The 20,585-nt window shown below is 41.0% G+C and overlaps 1 protein-coding gene across 1 annotated transcript; it reads left to right on the top strand.

Moving 5' to 3' along the window:
* The first annotated feature begins 4,792 nt into the window (after positions 1 to 4,792).
* Positions 4,793 to 18,645, top strand: LOC109484340. The gene is made up of 14 exons (XM_019787593.1): positions 4,793 to 4,886; positions 9,718 to 10,039; positions 10,710 to 11,017; positions 11,243 to 11,561; positions 12,127 to 12,339; positions 12,654 to 12,862; positions 13,206 to 13,327; positions 13,917 to 14,069; positions 14,434 to 14,511; positions 14,903 to 15,101; positions 15,556 to 15,594; positions 15,835 to 15,874; positions 16,438 to 16,576; positions 17,130 to 18,645. Exons 1-14 carry the CDS (start codon positions 4,817 to 4,819, stop codon positions 17,715 to 17,717), a joined length of 2,799 nt encoding a protein of 932 aa, XP_019643152.1. The 5' UTR covers positions 4,793 to 4,816; the 3' UTR covers positions 17,718 to 18,645.
* The last annotated feature ends 1,940 nt before the right edge of the window (positions 18,646 to 20,585 follow it).

Genomic DNA, 20,585 nt, shown 5'->3' with positions numbered 1-20,585 from the left:
GACTCGAACCCTCTCCCGGATGTTGTGATACGTTAGGCGAGCATCTACCTGCAAAAAAACACCTACCTGTTGGTTTGTAGCTTGCATGGGTAGAATCTTGCACTTTAAAGGGGTCCATGTCTCTTTATATGTTACTGACATGCCGCCTTTTATGTTTGGTGCAAAAGAATAATCTCCTAGTAGATCATACGGTGGCAGAGCCGTATCCATTGGCCAGAGGATTCACAGTCCATTGGCCATCAACAAATAATAAGAGTCCGTAGGGCACAACCCTCCTAGATGTTATGATGGCATCGGCCCTCTTTCCTAGCATTGTATTTTTTAACGAGTCGACTCCTACTAGGATAGATACTACAAAATAGTACGTGTTTTTCATACAAGGTGCGAATCACTGAGAATATGCCGGATCCCCACATCTGCTTGGGTGATAGGTCAGCCCTTTTCGACACGAACCTTCTCCCGGATGTTGTGCTACGTCGAGCGATCACCATCTCCTCTCTCGTCAGTACTCACACCCTGTTACAAGCACGGGGGAGATGTAAGACACAAAACATCCCAATAAAACCACACATTACAGCAAAACCTGAATAAGAAATAGACCTCTGTGTGCTTCAGTGTAAAATGACTTCAGGTGCACAAGAGTATTTTGCTATTGTTGTTGTGGCATGCTAGACTACCTAACTCTTAGTACTCTGGTGTTGCTTTACATGGCTTGAGGAAAGTTCCTACAGCTCATAAAAAGTACACACATGGCGTAGTGTACCGGAACGAAAGACTGTGACAATACTGACGAGGCGGGAGCGTTCTCGTCAGTTTTATTAACACTAGCTATAGCATAGGCAATGTACAAGTGTTAATTATGTACCGTACTTGTGTTCACTAATCTTTTTCTTTACTTCACAGCTACAATATTGTAGACACTGTGTTGATATTAGGTACTCTTTTGAGAAAAACACACCAGGACACAATTGCATCAGCCACGCGCGCTCGTCATCAAGATACGAGACAAGCATAAAAACCACAACATAACATTTCGCATGGCACCCTCTGTGTTGATGCTGCTTCTATTTTTGAGGGAGACGGACCGTTTCCAGTGTTTACGAAGAGCCGAGGAAGAAAAGAGCGACCAGGATGCAAGATGATATCTCGCTGTCAGTTGTTTTTATAGCTTTTCAAATAGATATTCTCCTTTGATGTGCGCTCCAGCGTCAATGGTGGTTCTGTCTGGACCTTATTGGCACAAACAATGATATTGAATCTTGCGTGGGACGGTGCTCACTGGAGGTACGTATCAGGACGACTCGCTACCGACTCGCTAAATTGTTATATTTTCTTCGATGCCTTTTCCACATCCAGATTTGTTTCTTTGCATTTATGATCTGTTATGATTTCACTTTGTTCACCATTATTGTATATAGCCTACCTTTATTTCTGTTCATATTTTGTTTGGATTCTGTCATCTGTACCTTTTGATTCTCTTTTGTTTATGTATTACTTATACTCAAACGGTGTCGTAGAAGCCCACACGGGCTGGGCGCGGGAAAGCGCACGACACGAAAATAAAGCTTCATTCATTCATTCATTCATTCATTCATTCATTCATTCATTCATTCATTCATTCCTCAACGCAAATTGGCAGCTAGGAAAACGATTTAGCTTTTCCAATATTTGCTTGAACATATTGGCAATATCCAGTCCTTCTTTTTCAGTCTAAGTTTATCCCGGATGTTGCATTACAAACAAAACTTATAGACTCAGTGATGTGGTCACTCATCCTAATTTGGAGACGCCCTCGGGCGTACATATTAGGCTACAGACGAGAAGAGACATCGCCGGTACTCTGTAATCTCCAGGCAGACTTTTTTCTTCTCTTTGCAACATTTGCTCTCTAGATTTCCTAGCATTGTATTTTAACGACTCGACTCCTACTTGGAAAGATACCACATATAAATATTTTTCATAAATACGCGTAAAAAATGAAAGTAAAAAATAAAATTTAGACCGGTTTCTACTATCTAATCAGCCTGCAAACTGCAAAAGAGGCTGTTCGAGACTAAGGGAAGCCCCTTTCGACTCGAACCTTCTCCCGGATGTTGTGATACGTTAGGCGAGCACCTACCTGCAAAAAACACCAACCTGTAGCTTGCATGGGTAGGATATTGCCCATCAAAGGGGTTAATGTCTCTTTATGTTACTGACATGTCGTTTTTTAAGGTTGTTGCAAAATAATAATCTCCTAGCAGATCATACGGTGGCAGGGTGGTATCCATTGACCAGAAGATTGTTCATTAGCCATGCACGTGGCCAATGGATGCTGTCTGGTCAATTTGGTCAAGTTGGATGCAGCGTGGACAAAAGAAAACAAACAAAAAAACAAGAGTCCGTAGGGCACAACCTTCCGAGAAGTTATGATGGCATTGTCCCTCTTTCCTAGCATTGTATTTTTAACGATTAGACTACTACTAGGATAGATACTACAAAATAGTAGTGTTTTTCATACAAGGTGCGAATCACTGAGAATATGCCGGATCCCCACATCTGCTTGGGTGATAGGTAAGCCCTTTTCGACACGAACCTTCTCCCGGATGTTGTGCTACGTTGAGAGATCACCATCTCCCCTCGCATCAGTACGTAAAACCAGCGTTCTACAACAAATTCTGTTCATCTCTGCCCTCCTTAGCCTGGGTTGTATTACCTTCATATATAGCTCTGCATGTTTACGACACATTGAGTAATTAAAAAGTACGGCCATTGTGTGACGAATGTGATCAGGCCCCAAGTAAACTATAGTTGGTGAGGATGGAGTATGGGAGCCCTGGTGTGCCCCGCCACATTTCTGCTATGGTTGCACTTAGGATTGACGACCACACCCCTCCCATCCCTTGTCTCAGGTACATGAATATTGGAAACCTCTAATATTACTAGTGTTGTGTGTTTGTGTGTGGGGGGGGGGAGGGCAGAAATCTGGCTTCGTACCAGTAACGCGATGTATATATATATCTAACGCAAACAAGTGTTGAAGTGTTGAAACGATATTTTGCACTGTGGAAAAACAAACGACCGCCAGTTAACTACTAGTGTTGCATCAGCCACACGCGCGCTCGCTCATACGTACTACGCAAAAAAACACAGGTAAAAGGACAGGTAATCACAGGTAGGATATTGCCGATCAAAGGGACCGATGTCTCTTTATGTTACTGACGTGCCGCCTTTTTGACGCTAAAGAATAATCTCCGAGCAAATCATACGGTGGCAAGGCAGTGTCCATTGGCCAGAGGACTGTCCATCAGCCTGATGATGCACGTGGCCAATGGGTACTCCCTGGTCAATTTGATACTGCCTTTGGTGGCCACTGAAAGATCTATTTGGAGATTAGCAAAACAATACAACCCACAGCATAACATTTCGCATGGCACCCTCTGTGTTGATATTGTTTCTATTTTTGAGGGAGACGTACCGTCCACAGTGTTTACGAAGACCTGAAGAATAATAGAGCGACAAGGACGTATAAGATGATATATCGATGTCAGTTGTTTTCATTGCGACAAACCGCGGCACATAAATGAAATTTTCTTCTTTGATGTGCACTTAGGCATAATGGTAGTATTATTGATTGATGTTTAATTGCTTTGTGGACAGCATGACTAGAAACAATGATATTGGATCTTGCGTGGGAAGGTATTCACTGGCAACACCGCAGAATCACGTGTAAGAGGAGTTGTCTTGCCTGGACGATGAGTTGGCCACGTATCTAAAAACGACGCAACCTAATTATAATAATCTATAAGCTCGTCATTGTTAATATTGACCAATGGGGAGAGCCCTGGGTTTTGCCATGTATCGGTCTGTTCTCGACTCTCCGGCATCGTCGTTTTTTCTCATCCAAACCGGGTGTTTTTTTAGAGTGAGCTGTGAACCAGTTTAGTGTCCACTTCACCGGGTTCTACTTTCCAACTTTTGGGGAGGTAAGTGATGTTTCATATCTTTGTAACTCAAGTTACACGCCCTTTTACCAACTGTCTTGTTATTTCTATTTTTTCAGTTTCTTACGATGCATTTTGTAGTTCTCTTGCGTCCGTCTGTCTGTAGATTAAGATAAAACTTGATTGAAAGCAAGAAGGTCTGGTGCTGCACCTTGTCCGTAGCTAGCCAAGCTGATATCCAGTCGATAGCCAGCGTACGTACGCCGAGGCTCAATATCCAGGTGTTTTACCCAACCCAACTTTGCTAAGCTTTACATGGGAAAATAGGTATCTGAATCGTAAAAATTCCCCGGGCGTGCACTCATTCGACTGGGCGGGAGGACAGCACCGTCTCGGTACCGAGCATAGACCGCCGAGCTCCCGATGGTGCTACGGTTACCAGACTAGCCGTCCAGGGTTATATGGGCCGTAGTCTAGGGAGTTAAACAATGAGGCATGGTATTTCAGGTGATACAGGTTTCGCTCTTTTTTTTTATATTCTATTCTGATTTTTCTGAGTTTTTTTTTATTGAAACATAAGGAAATTAGTACAGACAAGATGACGACGCACTCAAGTTACTCCAAATTAGAAAATATATGATCGTACATAAACTTCAAAATAGATATATGCAATCAACACAACAATTTGGGGTTGAATATAAACCTTACTTCTACGTCCCCTTAATTACCCGGTATTTCTGGTAGAACACTAGTACAGTAATTTGAATTCATGATCAAATCAAGTGCAAAACCTCTACATTCGATAAACTTAATGAAATCTTGAGTAAGGCTCATAACCTGACTCTAAACTATTTTGCTTTTCTACTCTTGCACAGACTTCGCAAACCGGAGACATGTGGTGGAAAGTGTTGCTGTCAGCCTGGCTGGTGTCTGTCGCCTTGTCCGGGGCAAATGCTCAAGGTGGTAAGTACGGCTGCTTTGTCCAAACTTTTTAACTGGAACCTAGAACAACGACGGGGTATTTTCCTATCTTTTACATCCTCTTTCATCATATTATCGTGACAAATCTTCAGACGCACGCAAAACATGTTCCTTTATTTCTGATCTGTAATTGCCACAAAAGCTAGTTTGATTTTAAATGTCAGCAAAATTTACCTGTTTTTTATCAACTTTGTACATAATTTGTTGTAAACTGTAAATAATCTAGGCTGGTAAAATGTGTAACAAGGTCTTCAACCATTTTCCCCAATTTTGAAACCGAATCATTGCATGTACATGTACATGTACGTGGGAATCGTGCTTGAACATATGCATTTTGGCTAGAAAATATCTTACTTAAGGTATAATGTCCTTGCTTAAAGCAATAGCATCTTTTAATTCAAGCCCCTTACATGCAAACGTATGTATTAGCTATTATCCAGTGTCTATATCATAGATTTTTTGCAAGAAATGCTATCATTTCCATTTTGTAGAACATGATATATTTACATACATGTTGCCAATGCAGCATGGCTCGACTGGTGATCAAGGAAAATTGTGGCAATATTCAATGTGGCTGTTTTATTGTTGGCATTACAATGTTACGTTTCTAAATGATTATATTATAAAAATTGAGATAAATAGCAGCAATGAAAAGTTAAACGATGCAACGGTTTCTGTAAGATTTTCTGGCCCTCTTGGCATTTTACTACATTTCCCCAAAATTAGCTTGGGGTCAGCCACACGACTGAAATCGTTTACAGTTTCGATGGCTTCCTCGCAGTCAGTAATAAAAAGTGTAGTGTCATCTGCCACCTGACGGACTTTAATTTCATGTTCACCATCCACTGTAACTTTTATTCCTTCTATTGTTGCCTTCCTGTCTGATTTTCATTGCTAAAATGTCCACTACTAAATTGAACAACAGTACTGAGAGCGGGCATCCCTGTCGAATGCCCCTCTGCAGTTGAAAAAAGGCGGATTTTCACCCAGCAATGTTGATGCAATGTTTGTGTACATTGTTTTGACAATCGAAATGATATTTGTACCAAATCCTACTTTTTCAAAGTTGCCAGCAAAAAATCCCAATTCACAGTATCAAAACATTTCTGGAAGTCAAGGTACAGGATTGTGCCTGGAAAATCATAGAAGTTAGAGTAATACATGACATCTTGTACTATTCGAATATTCTGGCCAGTAAATCGCGATTTTAAATAGGCTGTTTGATCCTCAAAGATTAATTTCGGTAAAACATGTTGTAGTCTCTTTGTCATTGCCATTGCAAGTATTTTGTAGTCTGTATTTAAAGAGGGTCTGCATGCCATTTTTCTTTAACCGTTATGGGCTATTTTAATTCACCGTTAATCGTTGCCGGCCCGCTCTAATTCAACGTTAATTAAGCGTTATCAGTATATTCATCGTGAAGCGTTATTTGTCTTTTAAATTCAACGTAAAACGTTATTTGTCATCCTAAATTCAGCGTTAAGCGTTAATGAATGATTCTTCGTTACGCCTAATTTTGCCTTTCAAAATGCAGGAAAATGCGTTATTGAAGGTTTAAAAATACAAAATTTCCCGGGGGAGAATGCCCCCGGACCTCCCCCCCTACATTGCTCGCGCTCGGTCCCTTCGGTTCTAGCCAGAACCAGCTTTCCCGTCAATTTCCGGAAGTTTGCGGAGAAGGACCGACAAACACTCTCAACACCATGATTTGCCTCTCAAAATGCGGGAAATTGCGTTTTTGAAGGCTTAAAAATCCTAAATTTCCCGGGGAAGCATCACCCCCCCCCCCGACCCCCTAGATTACGAGCGCCTTCGGCGCTCCGGATCCCCTCTCAAAATCCATCGGTAAAACTGGGCAGACTGAAAAATGCAAGCTGGCCGACGTCGACTCGGACTCCCCTTTATTTGAGGACGCACTCAGGGACCAGGGCAGGTGGGAAACACAGGGAACACATACCTTTAATGCGTGCTTCATTACATGTAAGATATACGTAATTTTGTCAGTGATCACCTTTTCTCACAAAGCGAGATACCAAATCAAGTGCAGCTCGAAAAAAAGCCTGTCAATTTACCGTTAAGCGTTGCCGACCGTCCTGAATTTACCGTTAAGCGTTATCGGCCCTGCTGAATTTACCGTTAACCGTTGGCAGGACCCCCCATGCAGACCCTCTTTAAAAGCAGACTGATGGGTCTCAATTTGGTTAGCTCTGTCTTGTCTCCCTTTTCATGAATCAATTGTAGTATAGCCCTTTTTTTAGTAATGTAAAGGCAATTCTGTTGGTAAGATTCAATTAATGATGCGAAGACGATGTCTCAAAAATGATTATCTGTGAGATGCGATGTGTTTAGGCGCCAGAACCCTGGTCTTCGTGGGGGGTCTGTCAGCTGTATCTTGGGGAAAATAGCCTGATGACCGGATTTCTATGAGGGACGAATGTAACATTTAACAACAGACTCCGTCAATGGTTTATGAATAAACAAAAACGTCCAGTCTACTGGACACAGGATCAGGGTTCTTTCGCCCCCAAGTAAACTGCCTCACATTAGGGTGGCGCTCTCGCCATATGTCCACAAGAATTTTCAAATTTAGCAAGTGCATTCTCGCCTGCAGTTGGAGTCACATGGCACCCGGTTAATCTGTCCAAGGTGGGGTTGTTAACCCCCAATGATAAGGTTTTCAGCATTGTTGTCTATAATCCATTCCCTTAGAGCGGTGAGAAACGATGGAAGTGATTGTTCTGTCCGCTCAGTAGGAACACATACGTTTAGAAAAGCAAAATATTTACATTTTATCATTAATTTATCAGGATGAATGTGTTCTCATTGCCGCCTATCCGTTGAAGATCAGGGCCATCAACCGGTGGTATGGATGGTATTACGATTTCAGTTTGCGAGAATTTGCCATGATGCAAACTTGCATCCAAGCTCAAAACACTTGGGTTGCCAATGCGTCACCGAGAAAGGGTTTTGTATCTTGTTCTTCTTGTGTCTTGGCCCAGTCGCAGCTTCGAATTCGGTCGTAGAGAGGCCAGTTTGGAAAAGTAATCGAAACCAAAACTAGTGCGATGAAGTACGCCAAAACCAGTTAATCAAGCAACTGGATATGATTTTGGAAACGGTCAGACGTTTCAGGTAGCATCCACTGCCTTTCGTCAGTGACACTGGAGAGTTGTCAGAAAAACAGGTTTATAAGCACGAATTATTGATTGATATACAAATAATTGAAGACAATCTTTTTGAAAGTCCAAAAGGAAACAAAAGTTAGACAAGTCAAGACAAGGATAACGCAGGTTAGTCAAGTAGCTCCTGTTTCAGATCACGAGCTTATAAGTGTTGTCTGTTCCGGAGCTGGGAGCGCCTAATATCAAGTGCCGGAGAGATCTACCCTTAGCCCCCTTCCCTGTTGAGGGCAGGGTTGCACAGTTTTATATATCAACGTGTTAAAGACATATTAGATCATAATGGATACTCCTTGTTGTGGCATTCCGAAAACTCACATTATGATCCTGAACATGTTGTGAAAATGCTGAGAAGGAGACTTACAGATATGCATATACAAACATTTTTTCATACCATGTCAACTGATAGTGGTAAGTTAAGATTTTATGCAAAATGTAAAACTATGTACAACATAGAGCGATATGTTAATCTTGCAAACTTCGAACTACGCTCAGCCATTAGCAAAATTAGAGTTAGCGCCCATCCTTTGGAGATAGAGAGAGGCAGGTATAGAAGGCTACCTGTATGTGAAAGGATTTGTAAATATTGTAATGCAAAGGCTGTCGAAGACGAAATACACTTTATCTCAAATTGTTCCTTTCATACCAACGCTCGAAATGAGTTAACTATTCAAATTTCTACAATTTATCCCAATTTTACTAAACTTACAGACCAAGAAAAAACTATTCTTCTTTTAACTTCCCAAAACAAATTACGTCTTCCATGGTTTACAGAAGAGTCAAAGTCAAAGTCAAACCCCTTAGACATAGTTTTATTAGCTATAGCTCTAGACAACTACCTTTTATCATGTAGATTTTAGTTATTTTATACTACGTTTCATTGTTCTTTTATGTTTGTAATCTGCAATTAGCCCCCCGGGCATGAATTTGCAATAAACTTCACTGTTTATATTGCCCCTCTGACTCCGTTCCCACCATCGGCTTTCACGGTCTACGATATCCGAGGTTTCGAGATTGAAAGAGTGACCCTGGTTTTGTTGTGCTCCTCACAATTGGGCTCCTCACATTTGAGTCTGTAAATGACATATTCCTTGGTGCCATTGTGAGGTCGGTCTTAAAGGTGTACCAGTTTTTGTCTAAGTTTTAGTGAGGTTTGAAATTTGTGGCAATGTTGAAGTTCTAAAAGACCCGTCGGAGTTTGCCGGATACTCCTTGGACATACGGAATAGTGTTTCTGTTTCTCTTGGTCAATGGTTTGCACTTCTATGTTTTCTTGGGCTGATCCAAAGGTTTGAGAGCTTTGTTGAAGGTCCAGTTTTGGTAGCCATACTTAGCCAGGGTATCTTGTATGTGTCTATGTTCGTCTGTTTTGGCTTGGTCTGAGATGATGATGTTGTCATATGCGGGATCTGTAGAGAAGCGGGTAGACGTCGCGGGAACTGGCGACGGCACGAACACGAAGGCGAACCGGTTCACGCGTTCATGACGACCACTGCCTCAAACCGTTTCAGACCACTTCCGGATTAGAATAAAACGGATCGAAACAGATTCCATCGTTAATGTTCACAAAAGTCCAATTTATCCTACATAAACGAATCCAGCCGTCTTTTTGATTTTGGAATATTTTCCTGCAGCTGACCCAGTCGGTTGGTGGCGATTGGACGGGCAGACCGGAGCAGTAGACGTAACAGGAAACGGAAATGACGGGGTAGCAGTTGGAGCCCAGCTAGCCCGCGGTCCATACGGGGACCCGGAGGGCGCTTTCGAGTTTTCCGGGACTGCAACTTCCTACATCGCCATTCCCAACAACGGCGCGCTGGATGTGCGGTACTCCTTCACCATTCTGGCCCACATATATCCTACAGGTGATGCCGGATCGATCTTCAACTACGTCGGGGACAACAATGTGCATGGAGTACATTTTTGGCAGACGACTCCACAGGAGCTGTTCATGGGGTACGTTTATAGCCTTTTATATAGTCTCTTCTAGCCTCATTTCACTCATCTGCTTCCTTTTTTCACTCAGCAGAATTCAGAGCAATTGTTCATGAGGCAAGTTAAATATATTAACCTGGTATACGTATCCAGCTAGCCTATTCTAGCTTCATCTTACTCATCAGATAGAGAGAGAAAGCGATTAGAGGAGCTGTCTACCCACGAGACCAAGAACATTTACTCTTCAAATCGACGACCTTTACGATCTTTCACATCTAATCTCACGTGTCCGACCGTTGTGGCACCACAAATGATTTGACCACCAGTTTTCTCTACCCTTCTCGGTTTTCTGTTCTTTTTAACATTTCACTCAGTGTCATGCTGATCCATTCTCTGATTTTATCCTCCTATCTTTCACGCATACATCTATATATTATACATAAGTTCTGTATCATTTGCCATTTGTTTTTATTTGTCACCCAGCTACCATTTACAACCATCTTTATTACTAGCAATGCAAAACTCAATTACCACGCTTGAACTGTTTTTAATGAAAAATAAGAAACAAATAGCAAACACAGCATGTTATAAAAAAGGAAATCACACCAACAAGAAGCACGGATCTGTTTGTATGTTTGTTATCCTTCGCTTCTGTTGACAACTGCAAGATTGTAACTGCTGTCTATTGCAGGACGGCTGGACGATATGGGGGTTTGCCAGATCCCGTTACTGCGGATGTGCTGCAGCAGAACGCCTGGAACTACGTGGGTGGAACCTTCGACAGTCCCACGGGGGAGGCAAAGCTCTGGCACAATGGTATAATGGTCGGGTCGTTGTTGATCAGTGTCTTTGAAGTCGCAACTCAGTTCCCCGTCCGGGTGGCGGTGAATGCCGACGACGGTCGGTTCTTCCGCGGTTGTATAGCCTGCATCCAGCTGTACAACTACGCCTTGACTCAAGAACAGATTCTCGCAGCACGGGATAGGTGTTTTCCAGGAGGTTTGTATGCACCTCGACTCTATAGATTTTCATTATTTTTGAGGAAATTCTAGATTAGTCCTGTTTATTAAGATGAGACTGTCATTGGATGGTATGATCAAGTATGATCAAGGTATGATCAAGTAATGTTACCTAGCCTTAAGTGCATCTGTACAACGGGTATGCAGGATCTGCAGAGATACTGGAATAATTTGAACTCCACACGCATATGTTTGTTGTCTGCAGCTCCAGTCGGTTTGTGGCCATTAAACTCACTGTACGGAGCGACAGACGTAACAGGAAACGGAAATGACGGGCTGCCAGTAGGAACCGGGTTTGCCCCTGGTCCAAGTGGAGACCCTACCGGCGCTTTCCAGTTTTCTGGGACTATAGATTCCTACATCGACATTCCCAACAACGGCAAGCTGGACGTGCGATACTACTACACCATACTGGCGCAAATATATCCTACAGGTGATGCCGGACCGATCTTCAACTACGTCGGGGACAACAATGACTTTGCGGTACATCTTTGGCAGACGAGTCCACAGCAGCTGTTCATGAGGTTAGTTTATATATCCAGCCAGCCCATTCTAGCTTCAGTTCGCTCATATGTTTATTCAGAAAGCTATTAGATGTACCTAACCACAAGACACACCACTGTCTAACCACAAGACACAAAACATGTACTCTTCAAACGGAGAACCTCCACGATTTTTCACATCTCATCTACCCTTTAGCCTAACTGTTAGAGCACCACGTTGGGGCACCACAGATGATCTGACAACCAGTTCTCTCTACCATAGCTTTTTGGTTTTCTATTCTTTTCAATGTTTCACTTAGCGTGATGCTGATACAATCTCTGATGTTATACTCCCATCTTTCACATATGAATTTATATATTTTACAAGATATTATTTACCATTTGTCATTATTTGTTACCCAGCTCCTTTTTATACATTTGTCACCCAGGTCCACAGTACTGGCTTTGTCATCCTTTAAACTGTTTTTATACAAAATTAGCATACACAGAATGTTATGCAAATATTATAAAACCAACACGAAACAAGGCTCTGTTTTTATCTTGCTTCGGTTGACAACCGCAAGACTGTAATTACCGTCTATTGCAGGACGGTTAGACGGGATGGGACTTGGCCAGATCCCGTTTCTGCGGATGTGCTGCAGCAGAACGCCTGGAACTACGTGGGCGGAACCTACGACAGTTCCACGGGGGAGGCAAGGCTCTGGTACAACGGTCAACTGGTCGGGTCGTTGTTCATCGATGTCGCGGAAGTTGCAAGTCAGTACCCCGTCCGGGTGGCGGTGAAGGCTGATGACCCTCGGTACTCTTTTCCAGTATTTGTACCCTAATAACTTGAGCATACTTGTTCCTATACAGTTTATAACCATGAAAGCATTTCTATCCACAGGTACATCTAAATCAAATCCAATACTGGATAAGCTCGGTGCAGTACCTCACTCCCACCCACCACTCTCAGTCCATCCCTATCTAGACTACATTTTTTATGAATTTTGTTGTTTTAGCTTTGCTTTGGTTTTTTTTTTTACCTAGGCAACAAAACCAGAAATGGCCTGGCCTATAGCTGTAAGCGCAAAAACACAATTATAAACCTCTGCATTATTCACCTTTGCCCAGGTACTTCCAAGGCCGTATAGCCTGCATCCAGCTGTACGACTACGCCATGACGCAAGAACAGATAGAAGCAGCACGGGATGTCGGTTGGTGTCAAGTTAAACCAGAAGAAGAGGTCCCTCCTCTTCTTCCTCTTCCAACGCCTACCCCAACGCCTACCCCAACGCCTACCCCAACGCCTACCCCAACGACTACTCCAGAGACTACAACACGTAAAAAACCTTTACGTTGTTTACATACCAGTATAGCAAAAAAAAGTATATGTATACTATGTATAACCATGATATTATCTTGATGTATATTGCATCAATATGGTCTATCTTTAATTTATTTTGGGGTTATTACATCTTTAATCTCATACAATTTGTTTTCCTTTAGGTGGATTTTATTAAGCACAGTCAGTGAACTGTCAAGTTATTTATCTAGTAGCAGAGTGTGATTTGTCTTTGAATAAAGCTAACATCGTTTGGCGAAGATATAGAATTTTTGTCGTGAAAAGTTGGCCAAAGTTCTGAAACTCTAGTTTCCTTTATGTTTTACTGCGTTTATGTGCAGCTCCCAACTGGGACATCACACTGATTATCTTGGTTGATGGATCCTCGAGTGTGGGCAGAGATGCGTTCCAACTTGCGAAGGCTTACATCTCGCATCTCATTGAATGTCTTGGATACATCAATGTAAGTGTCCTATCCTTGTTTCACTACAGGTTCTGTTTCCGGAGCTAAGAAGTCGCACGTTTTCTCTCCATTTAGTATAACATTCATGATGTTCGTACTCTCCAAGCAGATTGTGTGGGGCAAGGGCTAGGGGAGTCTATATTGGTCGCCTGTATCCATTCGCCTCTTGTTACCACTGGCCGCAATGTATATGTCAGAACTTTTTGTTATTTTTCTGTATGTCCATAGAGAAGTTGGAATAAGATATACCAATGTCAATAGATATCTGCTATGAAGTCATTTCACAATGAACACGGGCATCTTCTTGTTCTTCTTCCGATAAGGCCAATCTGCCGAGAAATCAGTAATAACTGGTATGTTGCTGGGAAGTTGTTAAAAGTGCCTTTCCTAAGAGCACAACTGGGCATGTAGAATCGAACCCAGGACCTATGGGCTCCGGGTCAAATGCCCTACCATTACGCCATACGACGCCGACGTTCTAGGTTGTACAGATTGTATTGTTCACAAGTAAGGATCCTCTTTTAAATAGCACTAACATTTTTTTTGCTGAATGGTCTGAATCAGCATTTCTTTACTGTGTTGTATACAGGTTGGGTTGGTGTACTGTAAGTGTGAGCCCAACACCAGCATCTCCTTGGGTGAGTACGACAACATCCCAGATCTAACGACGGCGGTGGAAGAGGTCGAATTCTACCCCTCTACGACACGTGTCGGCCACTGTATCCACTACACGCAGTGCACTGTAAGTACAACTTATGCATTGGAGAAATTTGCCTTTTGTTCACATGTATTTACAGTTAAAACTACTACTTTCTCAGTCCTCCACGGACCTTCGTAGCTCATTGATATCCTGCAGGTTTGTATCAAGTTTATCTGTTTGTAGATCTTGGTACAACTGTTGATTCGTTAGTTTTTGCTGTCATATATATAAGAGGTGCGCAGCATGCGAGTGTAGCAGCCATTTAACCCTTTCATTTACAGTTAAAGGTGGATAAAATCTTAGGACTGGATTATGGAATGCGACTCCATTCAAGTGTCATTGTGATGTAGGTGATGTTGAGAATTGGTAATTAATTCTGGTTATATTTTTCCCTTAACGTTTTTAGACGTATTGGCAGGATGACGTGCCCAGTGTTATCTTAGTGTTCAGTGACGGACAAATCTTCGGGTCTTACGGATGGGGTGTAAGTACATGCGGGCACATTGTATAACTAGATTGGATTGTAGACGGCAATGGTCAGTAAATCTGCACGTGGTGAGAACTGATTAAATTGCAAAACATCTGAGCCTTTTCACGATTGGTGCAGTTTCCATCCTTTCATCTCGTAAACTATTGATAATAGCATGACAATAGCACAGATAATGCTCAAGCAAGATATAGAAATGTACATTTTGTTGATTCCAGAACATTTCGCCGGTAACTAAGACAACGTTCCTCCTCCTAGCCTGGTGCTGAAACCTTTTTAGCCCCCGAGTCTCTTTCGTCCTCTCCAGAAATAATTGTCGAGAGCAGTACGAAAGAGACTCGGCTGGTAAAACAGGTTTTGACACCAGGCTATCTTTCTCTCTGTCCAGTATTACGATGATGTGGCATTCTTCGTCCAAAAAGCCATGAATGCTGGGATAACGATTTACGCAGCCACTATCGGGCGCAGTTTCTTCTGGGACTGGTGGGGACTGCTGGTCATCACTGGCGGCGACGACTCGCGGGTCGTGGACACCACCAAGGAGGACCCCAGTTGGCTGATCACCATCATTACCATCGAAAATTGCGGTAAGAGAGTCCACTGCGTTCACCTTATCTATCTTAAGTCTAATCGTTCGACGGATGAAGCACCACAGCTCCATAAGATCTGGCAACCAGTGTCCTCCACCCTTTTCAGTTCTCTATTCTTCTAAACGTTTCAATCGTTTCAATCCTCCCATCTTTTCCGTTATCCACCTCTTTCTTCCTCCCTGGACTTCCTTGCATGATGGTTCTGGATAGTCCTAATGACAATCACACGTGGCCACTTTTTGTTTCTCTACTTTAGTTAGATTGTCTTCGTAAAAGCTTAATGTGACTTAATATTACTTAATACTTAATATGACTGCATTTCAAATTCAGAATTAATCTATTGAAATGCATTTTGATCATGAAAACATCCACTGGGTCCCCAGACTCAAAGCGAAATGTTGAATCAACAATAGCTGCAAAATAATACTAACATGTCTAACTCATGTTTCAGGTGTATGTATTCAGCTGATAAAGGTGATCGAAATCAAACGTAAGTGTTCAAACAGTTTGATCTTTCAGTATTAGTACAGAACTGTTTGGCAACATTGGAAAACAACATCTTCACTTAGTATTCTTTCATCATAGGAGATGCGACTATTGAAATATGTCGTTTTTTAACCGAAATTTATGCCCTGGTCTGCAGCATGCACTATCTCTGTCTGTGTCAAAGACTGTTAAGTACTAAGAATTTATGTTATGTATACGAGTTGTTTTCTATTCCTTTGTATAGGTCCCTATCCATGGGAGGAGGATACTGAGCCAAACGAGGGGTAATTGTTTGCTATTATTTTTACCGAAGAAAACATATTTTTTTGCTCTTTTCCTCTTCTCCAGACGTACACATAAGGTCAATGACCTGGATCAGACGTCTACTACCATGGTAACATGTGGTGTCTGGTTACATAATGTAGCAGAACAGAGTTGGAGAGCCTGATCACCATACATGATTGAATGTATTTGGCTTTGAGTAAGAATAAACAGAGCAGTGTTTTGTTTGGCTAGACCTTGTGAAGGTAAACATTACCTAGTTACAATTTAGAACGCAATTTAGGGATGCCATTTACCTAATATTTGTGTACGTAAAATTAGCCTACAATTTGTTTCCCCTATTGAAGATTTTATGTGTTAAGATTTTCCTTTCCTGGCCACACCACTCCTATGGTAGCTGTCCACTGGTCAGGCATTGTTGTCCGAATGGCGCCTGTCGTTTGCCATGGTGAGTAAAAGCTTTGATGGCTAGTTTCCATGGTGTCAGAGGATCATGAGCTCCTATTGGACTCCTTCCTTGCCTCCGTACATTAGACGTAACATTTTCTATCTTTTTTTTTTACAGAGAGTGCAGTTTTGAGCCCAGGATTCTTCAGCAAGCGTGCAAAGTCTTCACAACACCCGGCTGTCTCCAGGATCTGATGATGAACTTTGCAGGCTTCTGGGACAGTATCGGCGACATATGGGCTGATGTTGAGGAGAGAGTGAGTCAAACGTATTTCTTATGTACTTTCTTATGTATTTCATTTCTCCATTCACACACTAGTCTGGTACACATACGGGTGTTTTATCGGCCCAGCAGTAAGGATATAAATTTTTATAAAGTTTTATGCCCCAGCTTTTCCGGCCGGCCTTTTTGAATGTTTATGACATTTCCATGAGTGCAAATAGTTTCAAACTTGGCCGTTATTGGCTAATTGTTAGTGTAGGTCAGCAGCCATCTGATTGGTTTCCGCTAGAAAGCTAGTAAATATATCATATAGGAGGTGGGGTAACACCCCCAGCACCGTAGAGATACTGAGATCATGGTCATGGTTCAGCTCCGGATGATAGAAGAACTTAATTCCACCACAATTGCACATGGTACAATGTATGGCAATTTAAAGTACAAAAAAAAAACTATAGAATAAGACCTACTAGTATAGATATGGTTACCAGGTTAATATTTACTCTCAGTACATCATATCCGGCTGCCATCAATTAGTTCTGACTATATGCCCGTTTTTTTGGTAACGTCGAAATCTCTGTCTGACACAGACGGGAAGCTTCATAGACGATGTCGAAAATGGAGTCGAGGCGCTCATCAATGGAGCACAAGACGCCATCAACGCGGCAGGAGAAGTGGTGCGGGACGGGGTCCAAAACATCGTCGATAATGTACGGAGCACCGTCAGCAGTTGCAGAATTTCCGCCCTGGACATCCTAAGCCAACTCGCTCCCTTTGTCAATACTGTCAGACAAAACATCCAAGATATAATTTGTAACATCATCAGTGATGCAAAGGAACGTCTGATTGACGCTATTAGTGAATTTTTTGAGGGGTTAGTGAAAGACGTATTTGACGTCTTCTGCGACTTTCTGGACGGCCTGATTGACGCTCTCCAAGCTCTGTTAGATGCCATAAGTTTTATTCTGCCTCAAAGTCTGGAAGATTTCTTGAATAATCTCTTGGCAAAAGCCAGGCTTCTACTTTGGCTGAAACGTATCGCCCGGCTTTTCGGAGAGGGCATTGGGTGGCTCCTCTGCCGCCTCTTCTGGTGGCTGATTCGGCCTTTCGTACCACCGTTCATTTACCCCGCTCCCTTCCGTCCCCTTATACCATTTATCCCGCCCATTATAGGCTAACTCTTATTGCATCGTTAGGGCATGGACATCACCATCGGCGTTTATATACATATGTGCATGAATACACAACTGTCGGACAATAAGAAAGGGGTTTTCCACACCACTTAAATAAGCATATACGACAAACCTGCACGGGTGCGGGGGGCAATTGGATCCCCGGTAAAGTAGATAGGATGGCATTCAAACTAAAAGACAACTATTCACAACTGATGGGAGAGACATTGTGCACGTGTATATCATCAAAAACTAAACATGCAATAAATTAGTATTTATGGGAGTACAACTGATTTGGAAAGTACGAGTAATGTTCATTTTCATTTTTCTCTCGGTATTCATACATACACATGAAAATATAAACCCCGTTGTTGTTGACTTTCCTAGCACATGGCCTTGAGTTTGATGATGAGGAACGTTAAAAGGATCACGAGCTAAGGACAAACGGATTTCAAAAATATTTCACTCTTTAAACAGGTTTAAACTTTTGAACTTATATTTTTCTCCTTTCAAAAATTTCTCATTTGTGCATGCCTTTGGCAGAGGCAATAATTAGACCATAACAAATGGTCCTTCCGTACAGATTTGACCAGTTCTACTGCAACATTAGTTCATTTTTGTTCTTTGTCTTCACGTCAGCTTGTATAGGGAACACAAGCACACAAAATCTAAGACATGAAAGCCCTTGATTAATATAATTATGTAAAGACTTTCTCAACTCGTTCAGAAATCATGTCTCTTTCCAAAGGATGTCAAACTCTGTCAGGCTCAAAAGAAGTCTAATTCAAACGGTATATTTTAACATGTTACCCTAAAAATGCTATTAAATTATACTGTGGATACACAAATACCTTGAAGTGTGGGTTGTACCAAGGACATGCAGATGAAGTTAATGAAGAAGATAATCAAACGGCTGTACCGTAGAGGGTGGTTTTTACTAAAAAAAATATTAGAATGGAAATTCTTTTAAACGGCACATTGGGGGTACAATCTGAAAAGGGAAGATTAATTGATTTTCAAGCAACATTCAAGACACACTATGCAAGCAAATGATGAAAATGATGAGATTCAAGATTGTAAGCTCTCGGCAAAACTACAGTTCGGCCATTATAATGTATGAAGTGAACATTTTGGTCGTGTTATTTAATATGACCAAATTACTTGATTGAGGAAACGTAAAAAAACATGGATGACTGTGTCTAAAAACATGACGCACGGTGTTAAAATAAGATTAAAATTTAACTGTAGAATAGTTCAACAGAATCTATATATCCATATGATGCTGCGCTTAGGATGTTAAGGTTAATGTAGGTTTCCCTATACTTGGGAAACAAGAGTTCATTACCGAGGTAATATCATATCTTAGGTCATATAGATATACATATAGATGTTCTTCAGAAATAAGATTTAATACTCAAGATCAGTTCTTACGTAATTATCTAAATGCTTAAAGAACAAGAATGTGAGAATGTAAAGATCGGATGATAACGGCAGAATAAGGCAAAAGCATTTTGGTGATGTTACGAATTACAATAAATTAAAACTCAGATAACTTTAAGATTTAGGTGGTGATACTAAATACTGTAGAAACGGAAAGGTTTAAGGTATAAGTATTAAGACAATCTGATAAACAAAGTTGGTTAGAAACATTTAGGTTATGATTCAACAATTTAATTTGATTCTAAAAAAAGTTATGATTATTCCAATGTTTCAAGCATTGCAACCAAAAAAAGAAGAAGTGTTTTCTAACCCTCGAAATTATCATGATTACAAAATTAAACGAGTTTTTGGCTTGATACAATATTAAAAATGTTTCAAAAATATTTCAAATCAACCCAAAATGTCTACAGTTTGGTAATATATGTATCAAAACATACCTATAAATGCATCTGCTGATTACTCACAACTCAAAGTCAAAATGGTAATACATTTTGTACACAACAAAATCTTGAGTTCATAGAAAAAAAGGAATCTAAAAGGAGAACACTTCTTTCTGGAGTGACTTGAATAGAATTGCGATACCATAATGATCTAAGTAGGTAATATGAATAATATTCGGAAAAAATAATGAAAACCTTTAATTCTTCCCTGCCCAGCTTTTTAACATTTTTGGACTTACCACCAAACGAAACATTTTGAACATGTAAGAGAATCAAATTATAACTGAGATTTTCAGCATCGAAATATCCTCTGCAAATTTTGAAATCATCATGCCAAGGCGTATTAAAGGTTGCATTACAGAATCAATAAACAATGAACTAAAATGTGAAATATTTATCGAAACATTAATAAACCCATGTAGCGCTTTTGAACGTTGGCAGCGAAGAATTAAAGGTAGTAGCGTGATATGAACATCACAGTTTTACATATTTGAAGAAAGAACACTTTAAGGCAGGGATCATGCCATAAACGTTATGTAGTCAACAAAACGGTAAGTCTTAACTTTTAAACAACGATACAAATTCAGGGGCAAATATTTTGTTCATTTTGTTGTAAAGTCATTGAGTAAGGGTTTGAAAGAAAACTTCATAATTTTGACATAGGGATTTTAATGTGAGGGTAACGTTTAAAAGGGACCAAATTATGCAGCCTGTGAGGCTCACGTATTATTGACGGTGTTAAAACAAGTTACTGAACTTCCACAAGTATTAATTAAAACTGACAAAAATGTAAAATCAGGGCAATTTTCAAAAATTAAACAAACGAAAATTGTGTATAAGACGAAACTATCTTAATGTGTTCATTCTACATATCATGATATAAAACAATCAGACATTATATGACGCTTATTGGTGGCGAAATAAAGGTGCTGGAAGAAATGTCTTGGAAGTCTGTGTTTATTCTTTTAGTACAATGAAAGTTATAGTGATTTCA

This window comes from Branchiostoma belcheri, unplaced genomic scaffold, assembly GCF_001625305.1.
Source record: "Branchiostoma belcheri isolate BF01 breed outbred unplaced genomic scaffold, Haploidv18h27 scaffold7, whole genome shotgun sequence".
Lineage (NCBI taxonomy): Eukaryota > Metazoa > Chordata > Leptocardii > Amphioxiformes > Branchiostomatidae > Branchiostoma > Branchiostoma belcheri.
Note: the sequence above shows the minus strand (reverse complement) of the source record. Positions and strands in the feature narration are given on the sequence as shown.

Bases quoted from the DNA above. Each gene is read 5' to 3' on its own strand.
- LOC109484340 (XM_019787593.1), top strand. From the start codon at position 4,817: ATGTGGTGGAAAGTGTTGCTGTCAGCCTGGCTGGTGTCTGTCGCCTTG. The intron at 11,018-11,242 runs GTTTGTATGCAC...TGTTGTCTGCAG, and splicing joins GGATAGGTGTTTTCCAGGAG to CTCCAGTCGGTTTGTGGCCA. The intron at 15,595-15,834 runs GTAAGTGTTCAA...TCCTTTGTATAG, and splicing joins AAAGGTGATCGAAATCAAAC to GTCCCTATCCATGGGAGGAG.